The sequence below is a fragment of the Salvelinus namaycush genome, chromosome 4 (genome assembly GCF_016432855.1).
Source record: "Salvelinus namaycush isolate Seneca chromosome 4, SaNama_1.0, whole genome shotgun sequence".
NCBI classification, from domain to species: Eukaryota; Metazoa; Chordata; class Actinopteri; order Salmoniformes; family Salmonidae; genus Salvelinus; species Salvelinus namaycush.
The window spans coordinates 18,367,365-18,383,315 of NC_052310.1; the positions used below are offsets into that span (position 1 = coordinate 18,367,365).

General features: G+C 46.8%; 1 protein-coding gene across 1 annotated transcript in view; it reads right to left on the bottom strand.

Moving 5' to 3' along the window:
- Positions 1-680: 680 nt before the first annotated feature.
- capn15 (calpain 15) overlaps positions 681-15,951 on the bottom strand; it is a 74,262-nt gene continuing 58,991 nt past the window's right edge. Inside the window, exons 4-12 of the mRNA XM_038991351.1 lie at positions 13,427-13,610; positions 12,811-13,034; positions 10,379-10,504; positions 10,016-10,168; positions 8,292-8,453; positions 7,924-8,156; positions 6,806-6,969; positions 5,743-5,921; positions 681-4,726 (exon numbers count right to left, since the gene is read on the bottom strand). Of these exons, the coding sequence (XP_038847279.1) occupies positions 4,549-4,726; positions 5,743-5,921; positions 6,806-6,969; positions 7,924-8,156; positions 8,292-8,453; positions 10,016-10,168; positions 10,379-10,504; positions 12,811-13,034; positions 13,427-13,610 (1,603 nt within the window). The 3' untranslated portion in view covers positions 681-4,548. The remainder of the gene's footprint in view (positions 4,727-5,742; positions 5,922-6,805; positions 6,970-7,923; positions 8,157-8,291; positions 8,454-10,015; positions 10,169-10,378; positions 10,505-12,810; positions 13,035-13,426; positions 13,611-15,951) is intronic.

A 15,951-nucleotide genomic window follows, 5' to 3' on the forward strand; every position in this document is an offset into this window, starting at 1 on the left:
TGGGGGGCAAGGCAAAGTGCTGATGCCTGAGCTCTGGACGATTCCTGGCATCCGAGGTTGAGGGGGAGATTCGGGGAGGGGGGGGGGGGGGGGGGGGGGGGCAAAGGGTTTGAGGGGATGGAGGAGAGAGGGGTGGAGGTTAAGTGATAAACAGCGGCGGTTAATAATAATAATAATATATGTATTTTATATAGCGCTTTTCCATTTCAAGTAGAATCTCAAAGATGCTTTAAAAACAAAAGGAGGTCAAGTGAGATACAGGTTGAAAGGGGTCGACGGTAGGGGGGTTGTGAAGGGGTTAGTTGGTTTGGGAAGGGGTTCTGGGTGATTTCACAGGGAGTCTGACATACGCTTCTTGATTATCAAGGCACGTTCCTCTACCCTGCATCAGCCCCACACGCGGAGTTGCTCTCTGCTGGACAGAGGAAGTAAGGACAGAGCACCAGTGAAGACGAGTAGGGAAACTGACACTGAAGAGCAGAGTTCACATTTCTTCCAGCTGCAGCCAATAAAAACAGAGAATACCATTGACATAAGGTTGTCAAGAACTGTCCATATGCTATAAACCTACCGTAGCCAGATGACAACGCATGCAGACATGTTGACTACCTGTACTCTCTGATTGAACAGTAGATGAGTTAGAAGAGAAAGCAGATACATAAGTGGAGGGCATATTAAGGGACTAGCCGTTGTAATGTTTTATTTTAAAAAAAAACTTTATTTGGTCCATTGGAACCTGAGATTGAAAATTAAACATACATAGGTTTTTATACATATACTCATATATTCCCCCCCCCAAAATCAATAAAATACTCTATATATCACATTCCTGCCCAAATAAGAGATCAATTTTCTGTTACAGCATTATGTTGGATTTGATTAGATTTTTGTACAAGGTAAAACAGTTGGTTCACTGTGTCGGTTGGGGTGGATTATAGCACTGGAGTCTGTACAGTTTACAAAGACAGAACCAGATAGTTAAGAGGCTGTTGGCTATGGACTGTGAATGGCCACAGCCTCTTGTGAACACCACGGGCCAACCCCTACTGCCAGGAAGAGTCACCACCACAACTCAACACGAGACGAATAGAATTATCCACAGGAACGACATGAAGAGAGAGAGAGAGCGAAATGACAACATGAATAAAAACAGATATATCAACAACAACAAAAAACTAAATGTAAGCACACGACATGTAAAGTGAAGTCACAGAGCCTCATGATGCTGACATTTGAGGTGCCTTTGATTTCAGGTATTTTTCAGTGCAGGTTTCAGTTTCCAAGAAACGACAGCCCCACTGGGCTAAAACATATAAACATTGATTTTTTCTGTCACCTATCAATCAATGGATGGTTCACTCAGGCAGTACTCATCACATCCACAGTTCACACATGCATACGTACTGTATGTATCCCAACCTTCTCGCACACATTTTACATTTGCTATAAGAAGAGCAGGTTTTCTTGTGCTTTGATCAAATCATTATTTTTTGGGGGAATAATAAATGAATTAACACACAGAATAGACAGCTACTTGGCTGCAATCACAGAGAGCAAATAGTCATTCTCCTGAAAGTGTTCCGGTACATGTTAAACATTGACTATAACAGTGGACAACTTGAACTACATTATGGTCATAATACATACAGTACTTGATGACACCGTCATGAAATATGCTACTAGTTGGCTATCCAACAAGTTAGAAGTGGTTGTATTGCACGAGACAGCACGTATCATGACGTTGCCAGGCTATATATTTGTCATGAGTGGTGTCAAAACGGTCATATGTGTGACATCATCGTCAGCTCAAGGTTTTTCTTCCATTATTTTGGGGGGACACTACAGTACATTCGAACACATGCAAAGGAAGGTGAATGTATTTCTGCAAATCAATACATCCAAATAGCCTAAACAAATCATCCTTCGAGTGCACCCCCAAACTTTATTTTTCTCCCAAGTTTCCCAATTCATTTTATTACATAAAAGAAATATTTCTAGTTCTGCCTTAACTTAGACTTAAGTTACATCTTAAGTTCTTCCACTTAACTCCCAAGAAATCTCCCAAACTTCGGCGAACTAAGACGGTATCGCGTTTAAGGATTTTCTCCTCTGACGGGAGATGGAGCGAGTGAATTGTTTCAGCTTAAAATGAGGGATTTGTGTTGTCTTGGTGAAGTCTGGTTATTGTCAACCAGGCTAGAAGTCTGATGGCTCTGGCGTAAAACATGACCAACAGTTGTGACATCACTCACATCCCTCACTGCTCCCTGTGCACCCTGGGAAATATGACAGTGCTCCAAGATTGCCGGAGAAGGAAGAAAACGCTACATTCTGCCCTCACATCTACATTTCTCAGGTGCCTCTTCAGTGTGTGTGTGCATGTGTGTGTGAGAGAGCAATTGTGTGTGTGCGTTTGTGTGTGTGTGTGTTTCTGTGTCCAATAAAACCTCTCATTCGTTATTAAAAAGCAGAATTTGTTCCCTAATGTGCTTTTGGGCCGTTTCAAAATCCTGTTCATTCGGGCAAGCAATGAAAAACGTCTTGAATGGAAATGACCGTTTCTTATTGGACAAGTCCAGGTAGTCCCTCCCCGTTTCAGTTCATTTTCTTCCATCTGGTGAATAATGAATACGACACAGGTCTACAACATCAAATGAACTGTAAACTAAACTCACTATCCAAACAATCATGGCTTCCTCAAGTATTCCCTTACTTAGAAGTCTCCACTTCAAGGAGACGACAGACCAACAATTCAGGTAGACCTACAATGGAGACTTTGAATACGCCAACGATCCATTGACCTCCACTGTTGTATTTTCCCCCAACGGGACTTCAACCAGCTTTGTATAGCTGAAGAGTTGATGCTGATGCTGGAGCGAGACTTGATATACCAAATGTGAGCAGACAGGCTTGACTTAATGTGCAGTCAATCAACCTCAGGGAGACAGAGCAGGGAAAAAAAAGAAGATCTCTTGCCTCCTTCGGCATTGATCGCTGAACTGAGGGGAGAAAGTAAGAGGAAGACAGAGAGAGAAAATAGAGGGCAAGAGGTTACATTTCCTCTTTCTCGACACCCAGATAATATTGACCAGATATGCTGGAAGAGACAACTGTGTTTCAAAAAAAATAAAAAATAAAAATGGCTGATGACGACACCGATCTGGACCGCATGGATAACGAACGACAGCAAGTCGAGTCAAAACAGCGAGGTGCGGCAACTTGAAGATTCCAGCTATCCTATTTGTCCCATACGGTACAGCTGTCTATGACACACATTGATTTGACATTATCTTCGAAACAGAGTCAGAGTCCAGCGTATATTTGAGGTGGATAGGCTTTGACTTGCGTTGGAGAAATAATAACACAGCATTTCAACAGCAGAGAAACAGGGGAGGGCTTGGACAGCTGACCGACAGAAAGACAGCGGAGACAGGTGGAGAGACGGGTGAAGAGACGGGTGTAGAGACGGGTGTAGAGACGGTAACCTAGACGACTTCTGAAACGATTCAAGCACCGTACAAAATACAGACCAAAGAAAGACAATAAAACTTCTTAAAAAATGTAAATGACTGTGGTAAAATCGCTAGTCGGGTTTGGCTCACATAGTACCATGGTGTAGAGTATTGTACCCCCCCCCCTCCCAATCCTGTTGATAGTTGACAGCTCCAAAGGTGCAGGGTACAGGTGGCAGGACAGGGGGCTTGGGGGAGAGAGCACCTAACCCTCCCCCTCCATCCCCATCCCAAACTAAACCTCACACAGCAGCGCCTATTGGGAGTGAGGCTTTGAGGAGGGGAAGCTGATCCTAGACCAGCTCAAGGCAACTTCTACCTCGAGTATGGTGGGGTGGGTCCATAGACCAAGAACAGTGGGGTCAGGTCAGCGTGGTTGATTGGCTCTGTGGGGAAACAGCCACCAGGTGGCTCAGCAGTTACAGCACTCCACCCTGGCCTCTGAATGACCTTTAGCCTTTGGGATGTGGGGTCAACAGTCAGTGTTCCTGGGCGTTCGTTGACATCTGTTGGGGGTTAGAGAAAGAACGGGCGCTGGTCTGTTCTGGTCAGGGTGTCTGTCTGGGTAATATCCCTGGTCCACAGACAGACAAACAGTACAGTGTTGTAGTTGACGAGGCTAGGTCTAGAATCCTTCCTGGTTGGTTGGAGGTTGGAGGGTCTCAGGCTCAGGACCCCTCTAGAAACACTGACGTCACCTGGGAGGGCTCCCTCATCTCCCATCTCATCCAAAATGGCACATCCACCCACTCTCCTCTCCTCCTTCCCAACTGGATCCAGGTGGTTTGGCAGGATCGAGTCCCCATCATTCATGGATTGAGGAGGAAGAAGAGGAAGAGGAAGAAAACCTCCAGTACTCATCCAGTCATCCTTCCCACGGATGTCTCCACAATCAACCCCCTCCCTCTATCCATATGTGTTTACTCCAGCGTCACACAGCCCCCCGCTTTCCACACAAATGTGTTCACGTACGCGTGTGTCAACGTGAGAATCATCAGCTTGTGTGTGTGTGTGTGTGCGTGAAGGGGGGCCGTGGTCATAGGGGCCGTGGCCGGTGCAGGCCGTCGATGTCGGGGGTGAGCTGGGGGCTGTGCGTGGCCTTGGTGGGGGTCCAGTCCCCTAGGGAGGCCTGGGCGGCCTTACGGTGGGCCAGCCGGTGGGTGATGGAAAAGCCTGCGTTGCCCTCGAGCTGGGATAGCACCACCAGCACCTGCCTGCAGGGGGAGAAAAAGCCAGAAAACACAGTCAGGAAACATGGTCACGCATTCATGCAACACTGTCCTCAGCAGAACGAAGTGGTACACACACCGAGTGCACAAAACATTAAGGACACATGCTCTTTCCACGACTGACCAGGTGAATCCAGGTGAAAGCTATGGTCCCTTACTGATGTCACTTGTTAAATTCCCTTCCATCAGTGTAGATGAAGGGGAGGAGACAGGTTAAAGAGGGATTTTCCAGTCTTGAGACAGTTGAGACATGGATTGTGTGTGTGCGTCATTCAGAGGGTGAATGGGCAAGACAAAAGATTGAAGTGCCTTTGAATGGGGTATGGTGGTAGGCGCACCGGTTTGTGTAAAGAACTGCACCGCTGCTGTTTAAAACAAAAAACGCCCAACCGTTTCCCGTGTGTATCAATAATAGTCCACCACCCAAAGGACATCCAGCCAACTTGACACAGCTGTGGGAAGCATTGGCGTCAACATGAACCGGTATCCCTGTGGAACGCTTTCGATACCTTGTAGTCCATGCCCCCGACGAATTGAGACTGTTCTGAGGGCAAAAGGGGACGCAACTCAACATTAGGAAGGTGTTCCTAATGTTTTATACACTCAGTGTAGATCAGGGAAAGGGCAACGTTGATCACAATAAATCTGAACTCGTCATGAAAGGCCGCAGCCCTGGGTACCCACATCCATATCATTTAAAAAACAGGTTTTATAGTTAATGTTGTGCAATTCTACACATTATGCCATAGGGTGGAGAGGAATGTTTGCAGGTTTTAATAGAATTGTATATAACAATGAAGTATAAGACTGCAAGTAAACACCTAAAATAAGACAGTCTTCAACAGTGGTATATAGGCCTATATACAAATTAAATGTCCTCTAGTTTCTTGTATTTCTATTTAGTACACTTTCTCCTCCATGCACCTGGTAGCCAGTTACGGTGTGTGAGTGCACTTTCTAAAGAGGCCATGAAAAACAATGTACTGTGTGGTGTACAGTACCTGTGCAGAGGCGGTACACTGTCGATGGTCTTAAGGCTGCCGCGGGTGGACACCACGTTGAAGCTGTCCGTACAGTCACATGACACGTGGAGGTAGTACTTGGGGTGGCGGTTCTCCACCACCACGATCAGCCCCGCCCAGCCGTGGGTCAGGTAGTAGCACGTCATGCCCTCGCGACCCTACATACACAGATAAAGAGGCAGACAGACACACAGACAGACAGACAGACCAGTAAGGCCAGCAGGCTAGTCTTTTTATTTTATTTTTTATGTTTTATTGGTATGTAACTGTTATGAAAGTTGTTTTGTCAATTTTGTTTTGTATTTAAACGCCACTTTAAACGTGTACATGACACTGCAACAAAATTCCCCCATGGGGACAATAAAGTCAATAAGTATGTAAGTAAGACACAGACAGCCTGTTACTACATCATAATATATACCTAATATGACAGGGTTACACAATAGTTTAACGAACCAGTCTCTAGGAATATCCCCCCGTGTGTGCTACTTTTGAGAAACGCTCCACATATAGCAGGAAGTGTAACCCATGTTTTTACTCCAGCAGCGGAGCATTCATGCTGCCTCGAACGTTTCCAAAGGTGTTGGGTCACCTTCGGTGGCTAGTAGGTTCAGAGTTGGAAAACTGAATCATTCAACAGAGCATCAGCTTACATTTCATAGCCCCGCCGTCCTCCTTAAATACCTGGAAACATGACAGACCCTTTCAGACAGGCGCAAGTGTGTGAATGTGGAACGGATACTTGATTTGTGCATCCAATTCACATTCACCCACATTCACCACGCCTTGTTTGGTGTGTGTCTGTGAGAGTGTGTGTGTGTGTGTGCCAGTCTCCACTGTCCACTGTGTGTGTGGGACGTACACAAACTCCAACACACAGTCTTTTGTTCTAGGTTAAGGATGAAAAACTGTTGGTTCTTTGGGAGTGTGTGTGTGTGCGGCTCACCCCTCTCCCTTGTTGCCGATCAGGAGGACTGCAATGTGTGTGTCTCTGAGTGTGTGTGTGTCTCTCATTGTGAGTGTGTGTGTCCATGCCCCTCACCTCGTGTCTCTCCCCCTTGTTCTCGGTCAGTAGGATGATGGCGTCGGCCAGCGTGGTAGCGGTAGCCTCCACCTGCTCCACCATCACCTGACGGGAGCTGTAGATGGCCAGGATGTGCCCTGGGAAGTCCTGGTTGGGACGCCGTGCACTGGTGGGGCTCGCCACTAAGAGAAGACAAGACTCCATTTTATTCCCACTGTGTTTGGTCGCCGTAATAAAACCCCGATGAAGGCTAAGGGCCAAAACATTGGTTTAATAAAGAAGTAATAAAGAAGTGGTTAGGGTCAACCTCCACTGCCCTCCAAGTTGCAGAATTTACTCTTCTCTTCCATTTTGTTGTTTGTTCCCTCATTTGAAAGACAAGGTTCAATCCACAAGCTGGCAGGGGGATATTCCAGAAAGTTCCAAATCCCTACAGAGGGATATTTCAGAAAGTTCCAAATCCCTACAGAGGGATATTCCAGAAAGTTCCAAATCCCTACAGAGGGATATTCCAGAAAGTTCCAAATCCCTACAGAGGATATTCCAGAAAGTTCCAAATCCCTACAGAGGGATATTCCAGAAAGTCATCAAAGCGGCAAAGTCGGCTTGGTTGGATGCCGTCTCTCCCTGCTAGAGCGGCTCCTCTCCTTCCTCTAACGCTTTATCAGCCTCGGTTAATAAAGTAGCTTAAAAAACAGACTTTTCTCCTGCTTCCCTCACTCTGATCGGACCGAGCCCGGATCCCACCAGGTCTCGACGGAACAGTTGTCCTCGGGTCTGTTCGGAGCGGGTCTCTATATTTAAAAACGGTATTTATGCATACCGGGTCCGGTTGGGAAAGCCCCAGGTCCATTTCGGAACGGGTCCAACTTTTTGGACCCATGGAGACCGCTACCATGTGAGTCTATTATAGATGATTCAGCCCATAGGCACATTCTGCTTATTAAATGCTTTACCGGCTGCTCACACACACATTCAAACGCAGCTGACACGTTCACACTATGAGCTGACACATGCATACCATGAAATGTGTCAGTTGTGTTTGGGCGGTACTCATCTACCATCCATTCATGCCAATCTGTAGAGGGATATACTGTATATATACTGTGTGGGTGTGTGTGTGTGTGTGTGTGTACCTGGTGTGGGCGGCCCCACTCCGCTGACGTTCATCTGCCAGTGGTTAAAGGCGCAGCACACCACGGCGTACTCGCCCGGCTCCAACATCACGTCGCAGCCCACAAACTTCTTGACGGCCCGTTTGCTGTGGGCCATCAGCCTGCCCAAGGTCAGCTTGTTGCCACTGCCAAACGATGCTCTGAACACCATGATACACAGGTCCAAAAGGTGGCCGTCTGCCGTGTCCGACCGCCTAGGAGGAGGAGGGGAATAGAGATTCAGCAGTTTAAAAAGTTGGATTGTTTATTTACACGGTCTATATGATTCTTTTTCATTCCAACAGGTGGCTGTTGAGCGCGCGAGAGAGAGAAAGAAAGACAGAAAGTACCTGCTGCCCTCCTGGAAGAGGGCGAACTCCAGCGCGGTCCTCTCCAGCATGGTCAGAGCGGTAACCGTAACAGGACCACAGGCTCTACTGGGGAAATAGCCCTGTAACCGCACCTCCTGCCAGTCTGAATGGATCTTACAGATGTCCACCGAGTCAAAGTACCTGTGGAAAGACAAAAAAATACACAGACAGAGTTAGAGTCGCTGTCTGTGTAACAGTCGGTTCCATCCTGACCGGGATGTGATCTTACAGCCTGATGTACAATAACACTCGACGCTCAGAGCCAACTGTGATGTCACTGATAACCACTAGCCGCTTCACTACCCAGCCAGTTTCACCACTGCTTCAACTGCGCAGACACAAAAGGCAAAGAAAAGCTGCCCAGAAAATAAACATACAATATCTGTTCTACGAATGTCGATACATCACGTGCTGACACCATTAAATGAAATCTGTAAAGATTGTCAATTTTGCTGTTCTGGGCCAACAATAAAACCATAGTCCCTTGACAGGGTTAATAGCAGTGCGTGATTTCCAAAAAATAGCAGTGTGGTGCACCACAAGGAGTTGTGTTAGGCCCAATTAGAAATCCAAGCTGTGATGCGCCTCTGCAGCATCTGTTGACATCAGCCCACAAACGCGTACGCACAAACAGTCACGCACACGGCTGCTGCATGCCATGACAGGACTCCCTTCCTACACGGTAACTTTACGTGAAGGCTATACTGTATCAAAAGAGCACATAGATGCATGCACACGCGCACACCCTCACGGCAGTACTCCAATAAGCCCCATCTTTGATCAGCACAAAGTCTTGTGGAAGACAGCTCCTTCATTTGACTTCTTAAGGCATGAGCTATCTTGACATCCTTTTCCTCTCCCTCTCTTACAAGTTGATGCTTTCCTGATAACTTTGACCAAAACCCAAGTCTGAAGACCACCCTCTGACCTGACATTCCAGTCGTTCATACGCACACGCATTTCAAATGTATTTATACAGATCAAAGCCAACACTTTTACCTACCTCCCCCCCCCCCCCCCATTTTGGCTTGCTAATAAAAATGGCTCTGCTTCAAAGCGACCGCCCCCAGAGACCCAACCAGTGACTGACTCACCCTCTTTTCCTCTCAGTCTGTTTTTCACCGTTTTATCACCCCCCCCCCCACCCTTCTGCTTTGTCATCTGTCTGCTCCCCTCTTTTGTCTTCCCAAAAGAAGAGAGGGGGATAAGAGGAAGGAGATGGAAGACCTAAAAAAAATCTGAAAGATCTGAAGCTAGAGTGAAGGACTACTGTGGTGTTCGTAGTTCTTCTACTAGGCTACACTTGTTAAAACGCTGTGATGACTTCACATCATGTATCTGTTTGTCAAGCACCCTTTACTAGGGATGGGCATTTGAAATGATTTCACTATTCAAACAATATTATTTTTTTCAGCTGTCCGGACACTCGAAATACAGTGTTCTGGCCTGTATGGACATTGTTTGCAATATTCAAGTGTGTTTACTTCTGTGCAGCACGAGCAGGGAGCAAACATGATGCTGCCCAGACTCCCAGTGCAGACAAAGTCGAGCAGGCCCAGTGCTATAACAGACATACCTAAAGTAATAACAATTCTAGTCCCGAACCGTTATTCATGTTCTAGGCTCGAAAAAGTACAGACGTTTCGGTATACCGGGCAACACTAACAGACAGACACATTGAGACGCATTGAGACGGGACCTACTTGATGAAGTCTCCATATTCTATCCAGAAGACACCCTCGCTGCTGCCGTGGGCCATGAGCTCATGGCGGAGGTGTTGCGGCCAATCAGGCCACTCGTCTGACCAGCTGCCGTTCCACGAGAAGCGACCCCACGGGTTCCTCAACCGCAGTAGTCTGAGTGGCAGAGAGAGAGAGAGAAAAACAACACAATTGGGACTGAAAAACTGAAGGACACTTATCAGGGTTCGGGAATAAAGGACACAATGACAGGAATCTGAAAAAGAGACATGGCCCTTCTCACCAATAACTTAAAGCCCCACCCCCTTATCATTTGTAACCAATTAGCCAAACCCGGCTCCCACTAGTAACCCAATCGGCTCTCACCTGTAGCCCTGTACGTCCCGTACGTCCAGGATAGAGTAGGCGTGGCGAGGGCGGAGGCCCAACGACTCGTACGTCACATCATCCACCTTCATGTTCCCTCCTCCGCATGACGCCCCCATTAGAAACCTACCCACCACACACAGAACATAGACAGAGAAGCCTTCAGACTGCCGTGCAGCAATATCAGCCCACAGAGAGAAGCACGAGATTGAACTTCACACAACTTTCTAGAGCACTGGTCACCAACTGGTCGTTCTCCAAGGCATTCCTAGTTGATCGCCAAACATTTCTGTACGATAAAGCCTTGTGTTCTTTTTTGTGTGTTCTTTTTTGTCTGTTGGCGGTAGGGTAGGCGACCTGTTGCCATTTTGAACCATTTCATGTGTCTGAAGGTACAAACTCTGCCTTCCCGGCGGGCCCAGAGAGCAAATCAAGTGCACTACAGGCCTACCGCTGGCCAATCGGATGGCTCTGATGACCATGTTTGCAGTAACGTAGCAGGCATAAAAGCAAAGCTGATACTGTGAGATATCAAAACGTTTAAAACCATGACTCGAGACTCAACGAATAGAGCAAAGAGATGCTGTTTTCAACACTTTGTATTCAACACTTTTATAAGGCATAAAATGCTCGTTCTAACTATTTCCACTCGGCGCTGCAACAAGCACTGCAGCAGTAATGAATTAGTAGGAATGTGTACTGTATCTATAGGCTTGCATTGTTGTTATTATTAGCGGCTTGGGTCTTTTTTAATATTGAGGAATATTGAACTTTCTCTGTTCATAGGAGTAACAACATGAATTTGTGCAGGAGGCAGAAATAATGCGGTGCGACTCGACTTTCGCCATCAGCTGGGAGACGGTGTCCCTTTTCAGCCAGTGTCAGTGGAGGAAAGGGAGAGATGTTGAGAGGCGGACCCTCAGTCTGCTGCTCTCTCCCTCTGCTGAGACTGACCATGAGATGCAGGTACCATCAGCCCAGTAAAATAAAATAAATAGCCAATGATTTAAGCTGTGCTTCACAAGTAATACAACAGCAGATCTATTACCGGTGCGATCATGGAGCGTACCAAATTTTTTTATGTAAATGGCCCAAACAATTCTAGCAAAGGCAATATACAGCCTATACCTTACTGCACAAACCTCATTGCTACAGTACTGTTTTTAAATTGGTTAATGTTGCAAAGGCTTACATTTTTTAAGTTGTGTATTTTTTTTTTTATCTGAGCAGTAGATCTCGGCTTGCATTTTGACTCAAAGTGATCTTGACTCAGAAAAGATTGGTGACCACAGTTCTCGAGTTTCCCCAGTGAACACTGTCAACGTTTCCCTTTACTGTGGCAATTGTGATCGAATCAACGCAATATTAGCCACTTACAACGCAACATACCGAAACAAAACGAAGTAGGCAAGGGATTTTGTTGGGAGGCAGAACGCATCGCAGTAGGATTCCACTGCATTGACACGCACTACTCAGCACGTACTCTACACAGACCGGTGTGGAATGAACAATCAGAGCTGCAGTAGGCTTATATGCAAATAGTCCATTGCCTTATATGGATCTGTGCCATTTACTTTGAACTGGACCGTGTTTACAGCTGTGGTCGTAAGTAGATACGCTTGTTTTGAGATTAAAGCGACAGCTGCATGTAACCGCGTGTACACATTTTGTTCATATCCTTTGCTAGTTAGGGAGTCATTGATCATTTGTAGTCAGCAATAGGGGAGTGATTGCTTCCTACAAGAGCACACAACGTGTACATTTCTAGACATCTTTGAAAAGCAAGTCAGGTAATGGGCTTTTTTCTGTCTTAAAGGGACAGTGTTGTATTTTGAGACATGCATGAATAAGCTAAGTAGCCAATAGGCAGCGGGAAGCATAATTTGTCTGATTCTCTGTAATAATGGTAAGGGAATAATGCTGCATTATATTTTGTAAAGTGGTTTCTTGCACCAAACAACACAACAACGTGTCTGAAGGACATGTGGATAATCAGGTTCTTGTCAAGCCCTGCATATTGTTTTTCAAAAGTCTCAAGTGTTCACAGTAAACGTGCGCTGGAAGTTGCACAGAATTTTTGCGCTCAGCAGACCTGAAGTTTGCTCAGTGTCTAGGAAAAATTAGAGGGAACATTAATCACGTGTCACCTTAAAACTCTTGGGGGCGGTTGCCAAAACAGATCCAGATATAAGCCTACTCATTGGACTAAAAAGCATTCTCCATTGAACATGCTTGTTAGTCAAGGAGTAGACGTAATCAGGGTCCATTCAATAGGCCTCTTCATGACTTCTCAAATGAATGGACTTGTTCTTGACCTAGACTCTCGAGTAACTACTTCACACCTCGTGCCATCTGTGCACATCATGATACATATACACAGCGTGAGCAACTCCCCCCCCCCCCGAAAGACAAATATCCTCTATCCCCCTTACCCGGCCTCTTTGGAGCTCAGCATCTTGGCCCAGATGAGGTCCGTGTCGATGGGCTCCTCGCGGGGGTTGGTGGAGCTGACCTGCAGCATCAGGGAGTCACACGGCGCCCCCGTCAGCGTGGCCAAGCCCTCGATGGCGCGCCCCGCCTGCAGGGCGAAGTAGGAGCCATGGAGCTTGGCCAGGGCCTTCTCTATCAGGGCCACCCAGAGCTGCTTACGCTGAGCCTGGCGAGGGAGAGAGAGGAAGGAGGATGGAGGAAGGGAGGAAGGAGAGAGAAGAAAAGAGGGATCGTGAAAGGCAGAGGGGGATAGAGGTGGTGAAGTAGGAAGGACGGAGAAAGGTAGTGAAGGGGATAAGTGTATGATGGAGAAAGGGAGGGAGAGAACAGTAGGAAAGGGGAGCGAGACACAGAGAGAGAGAGAACAAGAGAGAGGGAGAGAGAAGGAAGAATGGAGAGAGAGAGAGAGAGAGAGAGAGAGAGAGCGAGCGAGGAGGTAAAATTAATGAGCAGTGAATGAACCTTGCAACGCAATGAACATACAGGGAAGACAACGTTCAGAGTTCACAGAAGCAGTGAAGGACCACGCGTGAGTGCATGTGGTGTCCCAGCCCTTACCTGGGAGAAGAGCAGGTATCCGTGCTCATCGCAGGGAAGCATGTCGTCCACCAGCACGGTGATCCAGGTACCATCCTTACAAAGCCTGACCTGGTAGGCCCCCTCCTGGCAGATCCCCCTGGTGATCATCACCCTCTCCACCAGCTCCGGACGCTCCGCCAGCACCGCCAACGCACTCAGGAACCTACAGGGGGCAGCAACGAGATAGTCAGTCAGCAAGTCAGGCAGGCATAGCGTCAAAAACCCGACCCTGGGCAACACAGTGACTAGGGTCTGGTTTCAACTATGGACTCTTTTGGCACTGCCTACGTCGATAAGGGGAGAGAAAAAAAAAACTATTCTGGGGACTATCCCAACAAATCACAATGCAGACATGCCAGAACTCCGCGATTCAAAACCAAGGTTTACAGGCACAACCTTTGCAGTGGTTTTAGTTCAGGCAGTCGATACAAACTAGCCACTTGCGAAATGCATTAAAAATAACTTCTGTTTTCTACCATCTTGCGAGCTACGATTTGGGATCTTATTCAAGAGGATAAAGTAATCACATAGTTCCTCTATGCCAAGAGTCCATCATTGAAACCAGATCCTAGTCACTGTGTTTCCGATAGACGAAGGCAGGCAGACAAGAAGGTTATACGTATATAAGTTAGTATAAAAGTCAGACAATATAACTTATTCTTCACATTTATGACCAGATTCAGGATTGTGTGGGTTCTTCGTTATTTCCTACTTTTCACAGTAGGGCCGAAATGCCTCCCTGAACATGTGAACTTTCATATGCAAGCATTTTGCCAAAACCCCCGCAATAACATCTGCTGAACACATGTATGTGACCAATAAAATTGGATTTGATTTTGAATTGATTTGATGCCTTAATGACCAACTTGAACGGGATCCGTAAATATGAATAAAAACTTTTTTTTTTTTTTTTAATGACGATCCGAGTTTAGCCAAGGCAAAAAAAAAAATCACTGAGCTATGGTGGGAGAAAGGCAGGACCCATGATTGGCTAAGATAATGGAGGGATAAAGGAGACTACCTTCTGGAGCACAATGCCATGCTCACCCGGCCGGTTACAGGCAAATTCTTAAAAGAGAAGGGTGAGGCTTAAGACGGTGTGAGCGATTCTGAGTAGGGCGTAAACAAAGAAGAGGTCTCTATAGAAGTGCAAAGAACATTCAAGGTATTTCCCTCCTACGTATCTCCAAAGTGGGATAACACGTTTAAGCACATTTCAAAGCAGCATAACTTCCCCATGTTTCCTCCCAACTGCAGCGTATGATACGCCATTTTGTAGCTCTGCTTCTGCACCGTTCTCAATTGACGGGTCGACTTGCCACCAACCTAAACCCCTAAAAGAGCAAGGCGGAAGAAGCCAAACGTAGGAGGAGAACATTGAGAGGAAGCAGACTAGAGTGAGGTTATGGAACGCGGGAGATCTTTCCTGCTAATCTACCCTTCCTAGAGCTGAGCCCCTTCGTTTGAGGCTTTACCCAGCAAGCACTCCCTGTGTGTGTGTGTCTGTGTGAGCACGTGTACATGTGACCTCGAAGCGAGAGAATCGGTCTCAAGAGGGGCCTTCTGCATTATATTTTTTCCGTATCATCTCAACGAGACATTTTTCAATGGCAACTCCAACTCCCCGTCTGCTCCGGGTTACAGTGCTAGACAAGCGTGGCCGATCTGGCCATTCAAACCCATGCAAATCCAATCAATGCAAATCAGATAAAAAAAAAGAAGAAGAAGCGAATCAAAATCCAATTACTTTGAGCGTAGCGACGAGAACGCTGGACTATGACGGGTCGCGTTTCGAGCCTCTCCGGCCGCTCAAGCGTGGGTTGATGTGACGGTATGCGATTTGACATGTGGTTGCCTGGCTGGGGATGTGTAACATGGACTGTAAATGTGACTAGGGGTGTGATTCAGAATGGGAATTGGGTTACTTCCTGTAGTGTGAGCGAGAGAGAGTGGAGGGGGTGCCTGGGGAGGGTTATTTTTGATAAGCGGCTGTGTATGTGTGTGTGTGTGTATTTGAGAGTAAAAAGCGTATGAGAATGAGTGTGTGTGTGTGTGAGAGAGATGATGAGTGAATAAGAGTGTGTGTGTGTGTTTGTAGGAGTGACTACACAGGCCCCAAGGACACCCAAAACAAGGGCGTGGAGATAAACCCTATGTGTCCAGACCTACATTCCTCTGAATAATCCTACAGTCAGGTGCTGTATCAGTACATCTGGCTGCCTCACCCCTCCTCTCTCTTCCTCTCTCTCTTTCTCTCTCCCCAGCTCTTTCTATCTATTTATTTATCTCTCCCTCGCTCGCTCTCCCCCCCTTTTCCACTCGCACCCTCCCTCTTCCTCCTCCCTCTCTCTTTAGCACCCCCCCACACTCTCTCCCTCCCTTTTTCTATTTCTCTCTGCTTTAGGCCCAGGGAGTACATCTATATTCATTTTTTCAGTGATAAACTACACGGACCACCAGTGTGTTTGTTTATTCTCTCCCACTGACCTTCAAGACGAGCGATG